We start from the raw sequence: 19,746 nt of genomic DNA, 5'->3' as shown, positions 1-19,746 counted from the left end.
GTCGCTTCCGCTTCCGGCCGAAGCTGCGGGAAGATGGCGGCGGCCATGGCGGCAACCGCCCTGACCGTCACCTTCGGGCGGCTGGCGTCCGCGTGCAGCCGCAGCATCCTGAGACCTTCTGGGCCCGGAGCGGGTGAGACCCGGGATATGGAGTGAAGGGAGGACGCGGAGCGAGCGCTGCTCCCTGCAGTCTCGCCATGTATGTGCCGGGGTCCGACCTGGTGCCTTGTGTGTTGATCGCGTTTGTACTGAATGAATATAGAACGGGTTTTGGAGGCGGGGGAACCCAGGATCAGATTCTGATTCCTTCAGTTGGTAGCTTGAATTCTGACGATAGCCCTTGAACTTTGGTATAGCCCCTATATTATGGGGGACCAGGCTGAGGCTCAGAGGAGCTAGGTAACCTGTCCAGGGTCTCTCAGCGGGGAAGGGGAAGAAGAGTGAGTGCTTCAGGCGCAGCTCAGTTCGGCTCCAAAGCCTGTGCTTGAACCATTGCCCCAGCCTGCGAGCAGCTCTGAAAAATGATGATGAATATCCTCGCCTAATCTGAGCTCAACAAATGAAACAGCCGTATTTAAGGCGCTGGGCTGATGTGAGGCTCCAAAAAGGTTGAAAACTCTGTAAATCTCTGCCTGAAAATGAAGTGTATATTTGTGTGTACGAGTGTTTATGTGTCTTTTAAACCCGATCTCATGTCTCACCATGACCCCAAAAAAGACAAACTGAATCTAACTCTATTTAAAGAATTGTTCTAGCCGGGCGCGGTGGCTCACGCCTATAATCCCAGCACTTTGGGAGGCTGAGGCAGGTGGATCACGAGGTCAAGAGATCGAGACCATCCTGGTCAACATGGTGAAACCCCGTCTCTACTAAAAATACAAAAATTAACTGGGCGTGGTGGCGCCCGCCTGTAATCCCAGCTAGTCGGGAGGCTGAGGCCGGAGAACTGCTTGAACCCAAGAGGCAGAGGTTGCGGTGAGCCGAGATGGCGCCACTGCAGTCCTACCTGGGTAAGGAGAGCGAAATTCCATCTCAAAAAAAAAGAATTGTTCCATAATTGCCAAAACTTGGAAGCAACCCAGATGTCCTTCAGGATATGAATGGTTACATGAACTGGAGCACATCCATACAATAGAAAGAAATGAGTCATGAAGAGACATGGATGAAACTTACATGCATGTTACTAAGTAAAAGAAGCCAACCAGAAAAGGCTACATCTTGTATGTTTCCCACTTTGACATTCTGGAAAAGGCAAATCTATGGAGACAGTAAAAAGATAGATGAGAGATAATGGGATTTGGGAGGAAAGAATGAATAGGTGGAGCTCAGAGGATTTGGGGGGCAGTGAAACTATTCTGTACGTATAATACAATGGTAGATACATGCCATTTTAATTTTGTCCAAATCCGTAGAATGTACACCACTAAGGGTGAACCTTAATGTAAACTATGGACTGAGGATAACAATGATGTGACAGTGTAGGTTCATTGATTGTAAGGAGTGTGCCAGCCTGGTGGGGCATACTGATAGGAGGCCGTGGGACATGGGCAGGGGACGTATGGGAACTCTCTGTACCTTCCACTCCATTTTGGTGTGAAACTAAAACTACCCTAGAAAATAAAGTCTGTATTAAGCAAGTATTAATTTAAGAAAGTAATAATAGTCACAGAGTTGGGCAAGAAGCAATGCAGATGCCGAAATCAACCATGAGTTGGTAACTGTTGAACCTGGGAAGGGATAATTGAGAGAGCGTTCATGAGAGTTCTCTTTACTTTTGTATGCTTGGCATTTTCCATAATAAAACTTGGGTTTAAGTAGGCGGGAAAGTTTTTACAAAAGCAGTGGGACTTACTCCATTCTACCTACCTACATGAAACCACCCCTCCAATGCTGTGTTCAAGTACAGACTCACGCTTTAAGAGAAGAAGACACACAGCGAAGTGAGTACAGAGAAAGTGACCAAAACAGTGTGCAGCTGGGTCCCTGAAGAGTGCAGAGTCACAGTCTCCAGGATGATCTAAAGGAAATACTGTGGGAGAGGAAGCAGAATGTTTGTTCCCTGTGGACCCAAGGCCAAAGCTAAAAGCAAATTAGGTACAGAAGCTTGCTGAGTTTTTCACAATGGGATGGCTTCCAAGAGAGATGCTGAGTTCAGAATCACTGGAATATTTCTATAGCAGCATCAGATGGCTTAGGATAAGTTTTTTCTTTTTTTCTTTTTTCTTTTATTTTTTGAGGCAGAGTCTCACTCTGTTGCCCAGGCTGGAGTGCAGTGTCACAGTCTCAGCTTACTGCAACCTCCGCCTCCTGGGTTCAAGGGATTCTCGTGCCTCAGCATCCCAAGTAGCTAGAACTACAGGGTCACACCACCACACCTGGCAAAGGGGTGATCTCTCCTAAGGAAAGAGACCTTCTCTCCTGAGATGGTGTTTGCATGGAAACATGAAGGAAGTGAGGGCACAGCTCACACAAGGACGTGGATGCCCGCTTGAGCCTGGTACATTCCAGGAACTGCAGGGAAGCGGAGTGTGGATGAAGAGTTAACCGGGGGAAGAACCACAGAGGTAGATTCCGAGAGGAGAGGCGAGAGGCAGGAGGAGGTCGCATTGCCCCGCCTTTCTGGGCACCCTGCCCACTGCTGTGAGAACTTTGGCTTTTTCTCTGAAGGAAATGGGAAGCTCTTGGAGAGTTTCCGCAAAATGGAGACATCTTCTGGCCTACGTGTTAACAGAATTCCTCTAGCTGCCGTGCAGGAAAGGAAGGTAAGAGTGAGGGTCGAGTGTTAGGAGTGATCCAGGCAGGAGAAGGCGGTGCCTTGCAGGATGTACGTGGTTAGATCCTGGATCGCTTGAACGGAGAGCCAATAGGAGTTGCCGATGGGTTGGCTGAGTAGTGTGCAAGAGAAGGAGGGTCAAAACTGACGGAGGTTTGGGTCCTGAGCAACTGGGAGGATGAAGTTGCCCTCGTGAGAGGGAGGAGTGTGAGAGACGCAGGCATGGGGAGAAACGAGGAGCCTCTGGAGGTGTGAGGTGCTCATCAGACACAGTGGGAGGTGGGTATGCGAGTCCAGGGGAGAAGCCCTGGCTGGAGGTGTCAACCTGGGAGTCACCAGCACATCCGGGGCATTTAAATCCATCAGAGTGGATGCAGTCACCAGAGGAATGGCCATGGACGGAGGAGAGCTAAAGGCCCAGGGTTGGACCCCAGGCACCCAAATGGGAGAGGAGAGAAGACAGCCGAGGAGACACAAACAGGGGGCCAGTGCTAATGGGTGAACTTTAAAAGGGTGACTTTTATGGTGTGTAGAGTATAGCTTAATTTCTTTAAAAGTGGTTATTGGCCAGGCGTGGTGGCTCACGCCTGTAATCTCAGCACTTTGGGAGGCTAAGGTGGGCGGATCACCTGAGGTCAGGAGTTCAAGACCAGCCTGGCCAACATGGTGAAACCCTGTCTTTAAAATAAATAAATAAATGAAAAATAAAAGTGATTTTTGAGAAACCTGTTCTCCGCTTTTTGCACCGAAGCACCTATTTTGAGCCCTTCTCAGTAGGCTGAATGCCTTTGTTCCCTGGTCTAGTCGATAACTACAGTTACATCAGAGATTGCCCCAAAACTTAGCAGCTGAAAACATTTATAACCTCACACCAATTCGGAGGGTCAAGAACACAGGAGCAGCTTAGGTGGCTGGTTCTGGCTCGGTCTCATTAGCTCACGTGGACTGTAGTTCTCTCAAGATTCCACTGCACCAGCAGCTGGAGAATCCACTTGCAAGGTCGTTCCTGTGGGTGTTAGCGATAGGCCCAGTTCCCCACCACGTGGACCTCTACGTAGGGCTGCTCACAGCGGGGCTGCCCTAAGGCTAAGATCGGAGAGAGTGAGCGCGGGCATCCAAGATGGAAGGCCCAGTTGGTTATCACCTAATCCCGGAAGTGATGAGCTGGCACATCTGTCACAACCTGTCGGACACACAGACCACTCCTTGGGGGATGACGGGTGACGGGCCAGAATAGCAGGAGGCGGGGCTCAGCAGGGTTATCTTGGAGGCTGCTCCTACACTTGGGCACGGAACAGGGTCTGAACCTACTGGGCACTTGGTGAAGGCATGAGTTAATGGGTGGGTGCTTCTGGTCTCAGGCTTGGCAAACTGAGCCCAGCACACATAGCTGGTAGCTGTAAGTGACATTCTTTTAGTTTTGCTCGCCTAGGTGTTCCTCTAGGCAGCTTGACAGGCAGTAGTTTACACCGCATACAGGAGGAGCAGGTGTGCATTCGTGGTGTTAATAGTAATGATCCGTGTCTCTCTTCTTCCCTCAGCCTCCCTTTGGTCTGCTGCTCAAAGGTTCAATTCGCAGAGCACTTCATTTCCACCAGGGTAATACCGAAATGTGGGTTTTGGTGCCTCTTTTCCTTTATTTGTAGAACTGTCTTCTTAAAATCAAAACTTCCTACCTTTTGGTTCTCAATAATGTTTAAATTTCCTTTTTTTTAAGACATTTTCACTATGTCTCCCAGACTGGTATTGAACTCCTGGCCTAAAGTAATCCCGCCACAGCCTCCTGAGTAGCTGGGATGACAGGCATGCACCACCACTTCTGGCTTTAACTTTTTTGACGGTATTTTTCTCAGACCTTTAAAATAAATAAAGACGTAACTGCAGGAAAGCAAAGAGAAAGACCGCGTGTGTCTGCTCCCTTTTACTGTGGAGAAGCCGGAAGTCCTAAATCAAGATTTCTGATGAGGAAGGTTGTATCAGGGTCTCTCAGAGAAACTCACTATTTGAAAAAGCACGTTCAGTGTTGATATTTTGTACTTGAGAAAATCATTTTTAAGGTATTATAAGCTGCAGAAAACATTTGACAGAGTCCACTCACTGGTAGGAGACACGGGAGCAGTGGCCATAGGGGAGCCCCGGGGTGCAGGCCGGCTGCCTCTCACCGCCTGGGACGCCGGGCTTCTCCCAGAGGAGAAGCCTCTGTTTCTATCTGTGTTTGTTTCTATCTCCCCGAGTGCTGGAGAGGATTATGTAAGTGTATACATTTAAAGCGCTTACAACAGTGCCCGGCATACAGTAAGTGCTCACAAAACGTTTCCTGCTCTTACTGCTGCTGGGACTCCAGGGCTCCTCCGCAGTGGGGAGGTGCGGAGGCTTTCTTGCTTCTCAGAGAAGCTGTAGATCTGAGCATAGGAAGAAGTTGTGCATTAGCATGTGGCCAGGTTGTGCTTGCTTTGTCCTGTGTGAGAGGTTAGCACCTCCTGCCAGTGTGTTCTCACACTGAGCATGGCTGGGCCCGTCTGGGGAGATAGCCATCAAGCACGTCAGAGACGTTTTGTAGAGACCAGTACCTTCCTTCTCCTCCTTGTCCGTCAGGTCACTGACTAGCCACAGACCAGGGAGTTCATGTTTGTAGGAGCTGCAGGCCCTTCCCCGCTGGGAAAGCATTCATTCCTCTCCCAGATGTGTGTGGAGCCCCTCCTGCGCGCTAGCCAGCAGCAGGGACAGACCTGGTCCTTGGTGTGAGGGCCGCACGTTCTGCATATGGAGCAGGTAGTTTTCTCCTTCCCAACGTGGCACTGGAGCAGAAAGAGTGAAACTTTACTTTGCAGCGGCAGCAGGAATGAAAGCTTAAAAAGAATTCTCAATAATTGGGTTTGGAATCTGCCTACCCTCCCTCTTCGCAGACAGCGCAAAGTCAGAAAGATCCCACCTCCTTTTGAATCTAGGCCCTCCCTTTCTTTCCTCCCCTCTTATATCCCTCAACCCGCCAGAGGCTGAGCAGGCTGGGGAAGAGTCAGGAAAGGAAGAAGTCTGTGGACCAGGCGCGGTGTCTCACGCCTGTCATCCCAGCACTTTGGGAGGCTGAGGCGGGCGGATCACTTGAGGCCAGGAGTTTGAGACCAGCCTGGCCAACGTGGCGAAACCTTGTCTCTACTAAAAATACAAAAATTAGCCAGGCATGATGGCATTTGCCTGTAATCCCAGCTACTCAGGAGGCTGAGGCAGGAGAATTGCTGGAACCCTGGAGGCAGAGGTTGCAGTGAGCCAAGACTGTGCCACTGCACTCCAGCCTGGGCGACAGAGCAAAACTCCATCTCAAAAAAAAAAAAAAAAAAGGTGTTGCCTGCACCAAGCCTGGCATCCTGAGGGTGGGGAGGGGAGGTAGCTGGGGACCGTGGTGCTATACAGCTGCTGGGACTGAGAGCACTGGTGGTGCTGGGGCCGGCTGGGAACAGTAGCCATCTAATCCCAACACAGCCCTTTCCAGCAGGTTCTTGTTTTCCCATCTGCTCAATTTTAGACACCAGGACTAATTGTCAGGGGTCAGAGTCAGTTCTACCTGTCAGTCATCTGGACATGAAGGAAGAGCAGGCACTTAACCTGGGAGGAGTTGGAGGTGGGCAGGGGCAGGGAACATGGTCCTGTTTGAGCAGGATGTGGCAAAGGGTCATTGGAGCTGCCATTCCAGGGCCACTGGATGCCAGACGAGGCAGGAGAGCTGCTGGCCCTGTATCCCGGGTTGTGGGGAAAGTGGAGGGCTGGGCATTTCAGCCTGTGCCTCCAAGATAAGTGTGTCCCGAGACACCATGAGCCCAGCTTCCTTAGATGGGCACCCTTGCAGCACTGAGAGGTGCCCAAGTGGGGGCTCTTGGAGCAGAGCGCTGAGAGTTCCTGCTTTAATGAGCGAATGATGAGCCAGTGCTCCCTGTTGCTGTAAGAGGATGCAGGGAGCCTGTCCTCGGGTTACCGCAGAGGGGCGAGGCCTGTCCTAAAGAGCCAGCCTTTCTGTGGCCTGGGGTCCCTTCCTAACATTTGTGTATGGCCATTTCTTGGGGGCTTTGAGCTGCCTTTTCAAATGCGTGTGACATTTGTGTATGGAATGTGTTTTACAGATATGTTCCTAAAACCTCCCTGAGTTCACCTCCATGGCCAGAAATTGTCTTGCCAGACCCCGTTGAGGAGACCAGACACCATGCGGGTAAGACCTCCCTGGGAGCAGAAACTGGAGGGCACCACCCAGACCTTGCTCCCGTCACCACAGAGGTGGCCCCCAGGCCACAGAGCGAGGGCTCCGTGTTTCTGGTGCTCCCAGACACAGTGCAGGGCGAGCGCTCTTGTCCATTTCTGCCAGTCAGTGTCAGTGTTTGAAGCGTTACTCGTTTAACTACTCCTCGAACACCTGCCGCACTGCAGGCAGCTGGCATAGTGAGGCAGGGGCCCTGCTTCATCGCTCGTCTCCCGCTCCTGGTGGGCTCAGGGACAGCTCTCCCCAGTCCAGCACAGTTAATGGAAGCCAGTGAGTGCCACCCTGGCTGTTGGAGAAACACAGAGGGGCGTCAGTACTCATGTCGACCTGAAGCACATGTCAAAAGGGACCCATGATCCTCGCTTTCCAAAACGCTGGAAATCAAGATTCTTGAGTGGAATCTTCTTACATTTTATCTTACAATTTTTTTTTTTTTTTTGGAGACGGAGTTTCGCTCTTGTTACCCAGGCTGGAGTGCAATGGCGCATTCTCGGCTCACTGCAACCTCCGCCTCCTGGGTTCAAACGATTCTCCTGTCTCAGCCTCCCAAGTAGCTGGGATTACAGGCACGCGCCACCATGCCCGGCTAATTTTTTTTGTATTTAGTAGAGACGGGGTTTCACCATGTTGGCCAGGATGGTCTCGAACTCTTGACCTCATGATCCACCTGCCTCAGCCTCCCAAAGTGGATTACAGGCGTGAGCCACCACGCCTGGCCTTTTAACATTTTAAATGCTGTTTCAGATACTGTGCAAGTGAAACAAGTCCACTGAGACTTTCGCCCCTGATGCCGGCGCTCTGGTGTTGACAGTGTTTCAGGGGCAGGCGCTCTGTCGTCCCTTCTGTGTGTCCAGCCCTCAGTCGGGCCAGGGGTTGGTGCACATTAAATGCTTGTTCAGAGTAAATGGTACAGGAGAGAGGGGACTGTGACCTGTTTCAGAACAGCGATGACAGGAATGGAGCATGAAGCCCCTATGGGCACAGGCATGCAGGGAGAACCCGTCCTGCCCCAGGGGTGGGATGTGGGGATGGGATGCGGGGGATTCCTCATGGCAAAGGCCTCTCCTTTTGCTTCTGAGGGTTTTTACACTCCTGGCCTGCTGGTTCCTCATTAATAATGAATGGGAAGCCGGGTGCAGTGACTCACACCTGTAATCCCAGCACTTTGGGAGGCCAAGGCGGGTGGATCACAAGGTCAAGAGATCGAGACCATCCTGGTCAACATGGTGAAACCCCGTCTCTACTCAAAATACAAAAAATTAGCTGGGTATGGTGGCGCGTGCCTGTAACCCCAGCTACTCAGGAGTCTGAGGCAGGAGAATTGGCTGAACCCAGGAGGCGGAGGTTGCGGTGAGCCGGGATCTCACCGTTGCACTCCAGCCTGGGTAACAAGAGCGAAACTCTGTCTCAAAAAAAAATAATAATAACGAATGGGAATGAGCGAGGTAGAGGGCTTTGCCCACCCTAGAGTTGTAGAAACGTAGCCAGGCCTGCCGAGTGCTTAGGCGAGAAAGTTGCAGGAGGTGGTTTGGGCGTTCTCTGCAGTCTTGCAGAGCGTCTGTCTGTGAAAGCCCCACGTGCCATGGTGCCAGTGCTCCTGGAGCAGCAGACTGGCCCTGTGCCCACACTTGTGCCTGCAGGAGGTGGAACAGGGCTAGGCCACCCGCAGTGAGGTGCTCACGGGTGCTGGCGTCACGTCCACCAGGAGCTGCACGTCACACTGCAGTACATGGGGGAGCAGTGGAGGGTGACTGCCTGCCCACCCGCCTTCCCTGCAGAGGTCGTGAGGAAGGTGAATGAGCTCATCGCCACGGGGCAGTACGGCAGGCTCTTTGCGGTGGTACACTTTGCCAGCCACCAGTGGAAGGTGACCTCCGAAGACCTGATCTTAATTGGAAATGATCTAGACCTCCAGTGTGGAGACAGAATTCGACTGGAGAAGGTGAGACCACCAAGCTTCTCTGGACATTCAGGGACCAGCGGCTCAGCCACCAAATATGCAATCCCCATGCCCCAGCTCACACTGACAAGGGTTCCCCCAGTCTCAGGTGGAGGCCAACAAAGCCGAGGCTCAGAAGGGACTGTGGGGGATGCCCACAGCGGGGCTGGGGTCCCAGGGCAGGGCAGGCCTCCGCTGCTCTGAGGGCGGCGCCTGGCCCAGTAGGTCTGTTGGAGGAAGGGGGACCGCGCATTGCACAGACATGTCTCTATAGCGCTGCCTTCCCGTCTTACTAATGTATTCCCATGGAAAAATGCTTGAGTGCAGAGATCATAAAAATCCCAGCTAAGGACGTGGTGCACTTTCTAGCCCAGGTCTATGAGGAAAAATGCAGTTTCTATGAAGACACTTCTCTGCCATTAGCTTTGACAGCAGCTGCTGTTTTAAATAGTGAAGACTGGCTGACGGGCATATCCCTGGGTGCTCATGTGTCTTACACACCATTGAGAACCGCATGGTCTAGGCCAGGCATGACCCGCCCCACACTGGGAGGCCAAGGCAGTATGCTTGAACTCAGGAGTTCCAGACCAGCCTGGGCAACACAGTAAGACCTCAAATACCTCGTCTCTACTGAAATTCCAAGTAATTAGCTGGGCATGGTGGCACACAGATTACTCCCAGCTCTTTGTGAGGCTCAAGTAGGATCACTTGAGCCTCGGAAGTCGAGGCTGCAATGAGCTATGATTGCCCACTGCACTCCAGCCTGGGCAACAGAGCGAGACCCCATCTCAAAAAAAACTGCATGGTCTATTTAGCTAAGCAGTTCTAGCCTTTAGCTCTAATTCTGTCTGCTGGGGGGAGCGGGGGCGGGACGGCGTCTATTTGATTCTTGCCTACTCTGTTTATAAAATTATACTTACCTCTGCAACAGGTAACTTTTCTGGGATGCTTAATTATCACAGTATAAGATACACGATTGTGGCTGGGCACAGTGGCTCATGCCTGTAATCCCAGCACTTTGGGCGGCTGAAGTGGGTGGATCTCGAGGTCAGGAGATTGAGACCATCCTGGCCAACACGGTGAAGCCCTGTTTCTACTAACAATAGAAAAACTTAGCCGGGCATGGTGGCAGGCGCCTGTGATCCCAGCTACTCCCGAGGCTGATGCAGGAGAATTGCTTGAACCCAGGAGGCGGATGATGCGGTGAGCCGAGATCACGACACTGCACTCCAGCCTGGCAACAAGAGCGAGACTCCATCACACACACACACACACGCACACACACACACACACACGAGATACGTGATTTTCTAAAATTCCTCCGCTGAAGGTAGACCTTTGCATTATTTGAAACATTTCACTTTAACAAAAAATTCCAGAAAGCTTCTCCTAAGCAGATTGTTTCTCATCACGGGAAACCCACTGCTTTCTAACTCTAAAAATACTGATTTTATTATTTGTCATTACCTGATACGCAGGTCTGCTGAGCTCATTACATGACATACTTTGTCTCTAGGCATTTAAGTTTAGTATGATTGGATTTTTTCTAGTCAGTAAAATTTACGATGATCGCCAACATCTAATAGAAACACCGTAGGCTGGGCACAGTGGTTCATGCCTGGAATTTCAGCACTTTGGGGGCCAAGGTGGGTAGATCACCCGAGGTCCGTTCGAGACCAGCCTGGCCAACGTGGTAAAACCCTGTCTCTAATAAAAATACCAAAAAAAAAAAATTAGCCAGGTGTGGTGGCAGGAGCCTGTAGTTCCAGCTACTCTGAAGGCTGAGGCAGGAGAATCGCATGAACCTGGGAGGTGGAGGTTGCAGTGAGCCGAGATCTCGCCACTGCACTCCAGTCTGGGTGACAGAGCAAGACTCCAGCTCAAAAAGAAAGAAAAAGCACTGTTGCATTGGGAAGGCAAAGATGTCTTCATCTGCAGCCACGCTTGGTGTCATGATTTCCCTGCATTGCGAATGGCTGCCTGGCTCTTCCGAATTTGGCGGTCGTTGAGCCTAAATCATCGCAATACCAGCAGAATTGCCAGCTGCGCCAGTAGACACGGTCGGATGAACTGTGCATTTTCTCTGTATGTTATGCTTGGACAGATAGGGTTTTTGAAGCCACGGTTGCTATGAGGGTCACTAGCAGCTATCTAGATGCATATCCATGGTATCTAGTAATCAAGTTGTGTGTCTCCTGCCTCTGAGGGCTCGAGCGTTTCCCTCAGGCCGCCCCACGGCTGTGCGCTGGTTGGCTCACGGCCCCAGGAGTTGAACGTTAAAGAGATCAGGAGCGGCCAGATGAAACTGACGTCACAGCGTGGTCAGTCTTTCTCATTCTGCATTGTGCTCACGTCACTCTCTGTTATTAGCGACTATGTCACTCGCTGTCATGAGCTGCTGATTAAACGCACCTGTTGAATTTTTTCAGGTCCTGCTGGTCGGGGCAGACAACTTCACGCTTCTTGGCAAGCCGCTCCTCGGGTAATGGCTGTGAAGTGTGGGGCTTTGGTGTGGGGCTTTGGTGTGGGGCTCCAGGGCTGGACATGCACACAGTGGTCACAGTGCAATTAGGCCAGGTCGGGGGTGGCAATCGTATTCTCTGTTGACACCAAAGACAACATTTATACTTAGTAATAGTGGACATTTAGGGCCCATGAGAACATCCAGGCCAAATTATTGGTCTCTTGCTATTTTATTACGATGTGGTCCTCTTAAGATTTGTTCACAGGGCTGGACGGGGTGGCTGGGCCTGGCACGGTGGCTCACACCTATAATCCCAGCACTTTGGGAGGCCTAGGGGGATGGATCACCTTAGGTTGGGAGTTTGAGACCAGCCTGGCCAACATGGAGAAACCCCGTCTGTACTAAAAATACAAAATTAGCCAGGCATGGTGGTGGACACCTATAATCCCAGCTACTCGGGAGGCTGAGGCAGGAGAATGGCTTGAACCCAAGCAGTGGAGGTTACAGTGAGCCGAGATAGCACCACTGCACTCCAGCCTGGGCAACAAGAGCAAAACTGTCTCAAAAAAAATAAAAAAACATTTGTTCACAGACTCTCCAGAACTGTTCTTTGTGGTTCTTTTTTATGGTTTTCAAAATGTTTACATTGAGGGCATATTTCATAATCAACAAAAGAGAAAGTAAGACTTCATTTTAGAAATTCCCACCTAAAGCATTTGAAAAATAATCCAGCTGGGCGCGGAGACTCACGCCTGTAATCCCAGCACTTTGGGAGGCCGAGGTGGGTGGATCACCTGAGGTCAGGAGTTCAAGACCAGCCTGGCCATCATGGAGAAACCTCATCTTTAGAAGAAAAATAATAAAAATAACAATCCAAAAGGTACATCATTGTTTATATTTCTTCCTTCTAGAAAAGATCTTGTCCGAGTAGAAGCCACCGTCATTGAAAAGACGGAATCGTGGCCAAGAATCATTATGAGATTTAGGAAAAGGAAAAACTTCCAGAAGAAGAGAAGTAAGTTCAAGAAAGCACCGAGGGGCCCTGCTGCACGGTGCAGGTTTCCAGGCACGGGTGGGTGGAGGGTGTGGGCATGTGGGTCTCAGGACAGGAAGCCCAGGCAGGCCTCATTCTGGCTGCCACTGCCCACTTTCTACCCTCATCTCGGAGGGGGCACCCAGAGGGCCCAGCCCCACTCCCCTGCTCCTTGGCCCCCCACGCGTGATCCCACTTTGTTCCAGCCCATGAGGCCTGGGGCCGTCCTTGCAGGGCCACACCGAGGACAGTCCCCACAGTGAGCATCCTGAGAGACAGAACGCCGTGAGGCACAGGGCCACACAGCTGAGCGGCTGCAGAATTCCGCCTCTGCTAGCTCGTTACAGCTGCAGTTGCCTAAACCACCAACAGTGGGCGTAGTTACATATATCCACAATACTGGTACTGGCTGTCACCTTACAGTCAGCTGGGTAGGGCAGCCTCTCGTGTACCTACTAACACTTCCAGGTAGCCTCAGGGGAAGTCAGGTGGGGCCATCCTCCCACGAACTCTAGAGGTCACAACATAGTGTGGGAAGAGAGGTGAGGTGCCTTAGCTGGGCACAGTGGCGCGTGCCTGTAGTCCCAGCTACTCAGGAGGCTGAGGCAGGAGACTTGCCTGAACCCAGGAGGTGGAGGTTGCGGTGAGCCGAGATCACGCCATTGCACTCTAGCCTGGGTAACAAGAGCAAAACTCTTGTCTCAAAAAAAAAAAAAAAAAAAAGAGAGGTGAGGTGCCAGCACAGAGCACTCCGAGCCACAGGCGTCTGGTGTCCCAGCCTCTGCACCTGCTGACAGAGTGAGAGAACAGGCTAGCAAGGCAGTCAGCGCACACACACCTGGAGATAAACATGGCCATGTGCGGCAGGGGACAGTGCAGGGGAGGGCTGTGTGCACAGCCCCTGCTGTAACTGATGGCAACAGAGTCTGTGGTCAAGCCCATGACATCTTTTCTTTCAGTCGTTGTGACCCCGCAGACCGTCCTCCGGATAAACAGCATTGAGATTGCTCCGTGTTTGTCGTGATCACTGAGTTAATATTTACAAAAGTCTGGAAATAAACGCTTGCTTGCCAAGGAGACCCAGTTTCTGTGTTCTGGTTTACAGCCTGCGTGCCTGCTGTGGATAGTTTAACTGAAGCAGCATGTCTGTAAGCACCTGACCCCGAGCCAGGGAAAACAGGAACTGGAGAATGACAAGCACGGCCCTCCCAGGGCTGGACAAATAGTATTCCTGGCAACCCTCTACCCCACACAGCGGATGAGTGAGGTGGGCTGCAGGGCCTGCTGGGAGCTACCCAGGTGAGGAAGGACAGGGTCCCACAGCCAGAATGGTGAAGGAACCAGCAAAGGGAAGGGCCTGGGCGTGGGGATGAGGAGCTCTCAGATGACTCCAGGCCCTGGTTTGGTTCATTCACAGAGATGGGGCCATCCTCTAAAATAAGGGCTTCAAGTGACAGAAACAAACCTGTAATCCGACCGTGCTAAGTTTTTTCCCCAGGAGTCCCATGGGGAGTCGCCCTGAGATCTGGAGATGAGAGAACCCCTCGGGTGCCCAGCACCCTGATGGATGCTTGCCCAGCTCCCCTGTCATCTCCTTTGCGTGCAGCAGGGGGCGCCAGGCCTGCCAGCCCAGCAGACTGAGCACTCCCAGCCCCGCCTGTCCCTGGCGGCCTGAATTTGGAGACAACCCATTGTCAGGCCTCGCAGGGCTCCCCTGTTGCTTGCAGTGAAGCTGGGGTGGTGGGAGGGACAGGGGTCCGTGGTGTGCTTGCAGTTTTCATGCAGCCGCAGCTGGGAGGGATCAGTTTCTAAGTGTGGTAGCTCGTGCTGTGCTGTCTCCATCTGAAAGTTTCCTCTCCAGAAGCATGGGCCTAGTGTTCCTTCCCCTCACCCACCTCTCTGGGTTCTCTCCCGGCCAGCCCCACAGTGTGTTCTGTGGCCACTGTTCCATGGGCGGGTTATAGGATGCTTCAGAATCACTGGCCTGAACTTCCTCTTTTTCCTGCTGGAACCATGGAGGGTGTAGAAAAGAAGAAGGTTCCTGCTGTGCCAGAAACCCTTAAGAAAAAGAGAAGGAATTTCACAGTGCCGAAGATCAAGCGCCTGAGAAAGAAGTTTGCCCAGAAGATGCTTCCAAAGGCAGGGAGGAAGCTTGTCTATGAAAAAGATGCTTCCAAAGGCAGGGAGGAAGCTTGTCTATGAAAAAGATGCTTCCAAAGGCAGGGAGGAAGCTTGTCTATGAAAAAGATGCTTCCAAAGGCGAGGAGGAAGCTTGTCTATGAAAAAGATACTTCCAAAGGCAGGGAGGAAGCTTGTCTATGAAAAAGATGCTTCCAAAGGCGAGGAGGAAGCTTGTCTATGAAAAAGATGCTTCCAAAGGTGAGGAGGAAGCTTGTCTATGAAAAAGATGCTTCCAAAGGCGAGGAGGAAGCTTGTCTATGAAAAAGATGCTTCCAAAGGCAGGGAGGAAGCTTGTCTATGAAAAAGATGCTTCCAAAGGCGAGGAGGAAGCTTGTCTATGAAAAAGATGCTTCCAAAGGCGAGGAGGAAGCTTGTCTATGAAAAAGATGCTTCCAAAGGCAGGGAGGAAGCTTGTCTATGAAAAAGATGCTTCCAAAGGCAGGGAGGAAGCTTGTCTATGAAAAAGATGCTTCCAAAGGCGAGGAGGAAGCTTGTCTATGAAAAAGATGCTTCCAAAGGCAGGGAGGAAGCTTGTCTATGAAAAAGATGCTTCCAAAGGCGAGGAGGAAGCTTGTCTATGAAAAAGATGCTTCCAAAGGCAGGGAGGAAGCTTGTCTATGAAAAAGATGCTTCCAAAGGCAGGGAGGAAGCTTGTCTATGAAAAAGATGCTTCCAAAGGCGAGGAGGAAGCTTGTCTATGAAAAAGATGCTTCCAAAGGCGAGGAGGAAGCTCGTCTATGAAAAAGATGCTTCCAAAGGCAGGGAGGAAGCTCGTCTATGAAAAAGATGCTTCCAAAGGCAGGGAGGAAGCTTGTCTATGAAAAAGATGCTTCCAAAGGCGAGGAGGAAGCTCGTCTATGAAAAAGATGCTTCCAAAGGCAGGGAGGATGCTTGTCTATGAAAAAGATGCTTCCAAAGGCGAGGAGGAAGCTCGTCTATGAAAAAGATGCTTCCAAAGGCAGGGAGGAAGCTTGTCTATGAAAAAGATGCTTCCAAAGGCGAGGAGGAAGCTCGTCTATGAAAAAGATGCTTCCAAAGGCAGGGAGGATGCTTGTCTATGAAAAAGATGCTTCCAAAGGCGAGGAGGAAGCTCGTCTATGAAAAAGATGCTTCCAAAGGCAGGGAGGATGCTTGTCTATGAAAAAGATGCTTCCAAAGGCGAGGAGGAAGCTCGTCTATGAAAAAGATGCTTCCAAAGGCAGGGAGGAAGCTTGTCTATGAAAAAGATGCTTCCAAAGGCAGGGAGGAAGCTTATCTATGAAAAAGATGCTTCCAAAGGTGAGGAGGAAGCTTGTCTATGAAAAAGATGCTTCCAAAGGTGAGGAGGAAGCTTGTCTATGAAAAAGACGCTTCCAAAGGCAGGGAGGAAGCTTGTCTATGAAAAAGATGCTTCCAAAGGCGAGGAGGAAGCTTGTCTATGAAAAAGACGCTTCCAAAGGCGAGGAGGAAGCTTGTCTATGAAAAAGATGCTTCCAAAGGCAGGGAGGATGCTTGTCTATGAAAAAGATGCTTCCAAAGGCGAGGAGGAAGCTTGTCTATGAAAAAGATGCTTCCAAAGGCAGGGAGGAAGCTTGTCTATGAAAAAGATGCTTCCAAAGGCGAGGAGGAAGCTCGTCTATGAAAAAGATGCTTCCAAAGGCAGGGAGGATGCTTGTCTATGAAAAAGATGCTTCCAAAGGCGAGGAGAAAGCTCGTCTATGAAAAAGATGCTTCCAAAGGCAGGGAGGAAGCTTGTCTATGAAAAAGATGCTTCCAAAGGCGAGGAGGAAGCTCGTCTATGAAAAAGATGCTTCCAAAGGCAGGGAGGATGCTTGTCTATGAAAAAGATGCTTCCAAAGGCGAGGAGGAAGCTCGTCTATGAAAAAGATGCTTCCAAAGGCAGGGAGGATGCTTGTCTATGAAAAAGATGCTTCCAAAGGCGAGGAGGAAGCTCGTCTATGAAAAAGATGCTTCCAAAGGCAGGGAGGAAGCTTGTCTATGAAAAAGATGCTTCCAAAGGCAGGGAGGAAGCTTATCTATGAAAAAGATGCTTCCAAAGGTGAGGAGGAAGCTTGTCTATGAAAAAGATGCTTCCAAAGGTGAGGAGGAAGCTTGTCTATGAAAAAGACGCTTCCAAAGGCAGGGAGGAAGCTTGTCTATGAAAAAGACGCTTCCAAAGGCGAGGAGGAAGCTTGTCTATGAAAAAGACGCTTCCAAAGGCGAGGAGGAAGCTTGTCTATGAAAAAGATGCTTCCAAAGGCAGGGAGGATGCTTGTCTATGAAAAAGATGCTTCCAAAGGCGAGGAGGAAGCTTGTCTATGAAAAAGATGCTTCCAAAGGCAGGGAGGAAGCTTGTCTATGAAAAAGATGCTTCCAAAGGCGAGGAGGAAGCTTGTCTATGAAAAAGATGCTTCCAAAGGCGAGGAGGAAGCTTGTCTATGAAAAAGATGCTTCCAAAGGCGAGGAGGAAGCTTGTCTATGAAAAAGATGCTTCCAAAGGCGAGGAGGAAGCTTGTCTATGAAAAAGATGCTTCCAAAGGCAGGGAGGAAGCTTGTCTATGAAAAAGATGCTTCCGAAGGCGAGGAGGAAGCTTGTCTATGAAAAAGATGCTTCCGAAGGCGAGGAGGAAGCTTGTCTATGAAAAAGATGCTTCCAAAGGCAGGGAGGAAGCTTGTCTATGAAAAAGATGCTTCCAAAGGCGAGGAGGAAGCTTGTCTATGAAAAAGATGCTTCCAAAGGCGAGGAGGAAGCTTGTCTATGAAAAAGATGCTTCCAAAGGCGAGGAGGAAGCTTGTCTATGAAAAAGATGCTTCCAAAGGCAGGGAGGAAGCTTGTCTATGAAAAAGATGTTTCCAAAGGCGAGGAGGAAGCTTGTCTATGAAAAAGATGCTTCCAAAGGCGAGGAGGAAGCTTGTCTATGAAAAAGATGCTTCCAAAGGCGAGGAGGAAGCTTGTCTATGAAAAAGATGCTTCCAAAGGCAGGGAGGATGCTTGTCTATGAAAAAGATGCTTCCAAAGGCAGGGAGGAAGCTTGTCTATGAAAAAGATGCTTCCAAAGGCAGGGAGGAAGTTTGTCTATGAAAAAGATGCTTCCAAAGGCAGGGAGGATGCTTGTCTATGAAAAAGATGCTTCCAAAGGCAGGGAGGAAGCTTGTCTATGAAAAAGATGCTTCCAAAGGCAGGGAGGAAGCCTGTCTATGAAAAAGATGCTTCCAAAGGCAAGGAGGAAGTTTGTCTATGAAAAAGATGCTTCCAAAGGCAGGGAGGATGCTTGTCTATGAAAAAGATGCTTCCAAAGGCAGGGAGGAAGCTTGTCTATGAAAAAGACGCTTCCAAAGGCGAGGAGGAAGCTTGTCTATGAAAAAGATGCTTCCAAAGGCAGGGAGGATGCTTGTCTATGCAAAAGATGCTTCCAAAGGCGAGGAGGAAGCTTGTCTATGAAAAAGATGCTTCCAAAGGCAGGGAGGAAGCTTGTCTATGAAAAAGATGCTTCCAAAGGCGAGGAGGAAGCTTGTCTATGAAAAAGATGCTTCCGAAGGCGAGGAGGAAGCTTGTCTATGAAAAAGATGCTTCCAAAGGCGAGGAGGAAGCTTGTCTATGAAAAAGATGCTTCCAAAGGCGAGGAGGAAGCTTGTCTATGAAAAAGATGCTTCCAAAGGCAGGGAGGAAGCTTGTCTATGAAAAAGATGCTTCCGAAGGCGAGGAGGAAGCTTGTCTATGAAAAAGATGCTTCCAAAGGCGAGGAGGAAGCTTGTCTATGAAAAAGATGCTTCCAAAGGCAGGGAGGAAGCTTGTCTATGAAAAAGATGCTTCCAAAGGCAGGGAGGAAGCTTGTCTATGAAAAAGATGCTTCCAAAGGCGAGGAGGAAGCTTGTCTATGAAAAAGATGCTTCCAAAGGCGAGGAGGAAGCTTGTCTATGAAAAAGATGCTTCCAAAGGCAGGGAGGAAGCTTGTCTATGAAAAAGATGCTTCCAAAGGCAGAGAGGATGCTTGTCTATGAAAAAGATGCTTCCAAAGGCAGGGAGGAAGCTTGTCTATGAAAAAGATGCTTCCAAAGGCAGGGAGGAAGCTTGTCTATGAAAAAGATGCTTCCAAAGGCAGGGAGGAAGTTTGTCTATGAAAAAGATGCTTCCACAGGCAGGGAGGATGCTTGTCTATGAAAAAGATGCTTCCAAAGGCAGGGAGGAAGCTTGTCTATGAAAAAGATGCTTCCAAAGGCAGGGAGGAAGCTTGTCTATGAAAAAGATGCTTCCAAAGGCAGGGAAGAAGCTTGTCTATGAAAAAGATGCTTCCAAAGGCGAGGAGGAAGCTTGTCTATGAAAAAGATGCTTCCAAAGGCAGGGAGGAAGCTTGTCTATGAAAAAGATGCTTCCAAAGGCGAGGAGGAAGCTTGTCTATGAAAAAGATGCTTCCAAAGGCAGGGAGGATGCTTGTCTATGAAAAAGATGCTTCCAAAGGCAGGGAGGAAGTTTGTCTATGAAAAAGATGCTTCCAAAGGCAGGGAGGATGCTTGTCTATGAAAAAGATACTTCCAAAGGCAGGGAGGAAGCTTGTCTATGAAAAAGATGCTTCCAAAGGCGAGGAGGAAGCTTGTCTATGAAAAAGATGCTTCCAAAGGCAGGGAGGATGCTTGTCTATGAAAAAGATGCTTCTAAAGGCAGGGAGGAAGCTTGTCTATGAAAAAGATGCTTCCAAAGGCAGGGAGGAAGTTTGTCTATGAAAAAGATGCTTCCAAAGGCAGGGAGGATGCTTGTCTATGAAAAAGATGCTTCCAAAGGCAGGGAGGAAGCTTGTCTATGAAAAAGATGCTTCCAAAGGCAGGGAGGAAGCTTGTCTATGAAAAAGATGCTTCCAAAGGCGAGGAGGAAGCTTGTCTATGAAAAAGATGCTTCCAAAGGCAGGGAGGAAGCTTGTCTATGAAAAAGATGCTTCCAAAGGCGAGGAGGAAGCTTGTCTATGAAAAAGATGCTTCCAAAGGCGAGGAGGAAGCTTGTCTATGAAAAAGATGCTTCCAAAGGCGAGGAGGAAGCTTGTCTATGAAAAAGATGCTTCCAAAGGCAGGGAGGATGCTTGTCTATGAAAAAGATGCTTCCAAAGGCAGGGAGGAAGCTTGTCTATGAAAAAGA

The 19,746-nt window shown here is 50.1% G+C and overlaps 1 protein-coding gene across 1 annotated transcript; it reads left to right on the top strand.

Moving 5' to 3' along the window:
• The first annotated feature begins 3 nt into the window (after positions 1–3).
• On the top strand, positions 4–13,537 carry MRPL21 (mitochondrial ribosomal protein L21). Its single transcript, XM_078341659.1, has 7 exons — positions 4–133; positions 4,315–4,372; positions 6,889–6,974; positions 8,801–8,964; positions 11,391–11,443; positions 12,337–12,440; positions 13,418–13,537. Exons 1-7 carry the CDS (start codon positions 34–36, stop codon positions 13,480–13,482), a joined length of 630 nt encoding a protein of 209 aa, XP_078197785.1. The 5' UTR covers positions 4–33; the 3' UTR covers positions 13,483–13,537.
• The last annotated feature ends 6,209 nt before the right edge of the window (positions 13,538–19,746 follow it).

The sequence above is a fragment of the Callithrix jacchus genome, chromosome 10 (genome assembly GCF_049354715.1).
Source record: "Callithrix jacchus isolate 240 chromosome 10, calJac240_pri, whole genome shotgun sequence".
NCBI classification, from domain to species: domain Eukaryota; kingdom Metazoa; phylum Chordata; class Mammalia; order Primates; family Cebidae; genus Callithrix; species Callithrix jacchus.
The sequence above is the reverse complement of the archived record's forward strand: the minus strand, read 5'-3'. Positions and strand labels throughout refer to the sequence as shown.

Excerpts from the sequence above, each read along its gene's own strand:
- MRPL21 (XM_078341659.1), top strand. The coding sequence starts at position 34 with ATGGCGGCGGCCATGGCGGCAACCGCCCTGACCGTCACCTTCGGGCGG. Across the intron at positions 134-4,314 it reads ACCTTCTGGGCCCGGAGCGG|CCTCCCTTTGGTCTGCTGCT; the intron begins GTGAGACCCGGG and ends TTCTTCCCTCAG. Across the intron at positions 4,373-6,888 it reads AGCACTTCATTTCCACCAGG|ATATGTTCCTAAAACCTCCC; the intron begins GTAATACCGAAA and ends TGTGTTTTACAG.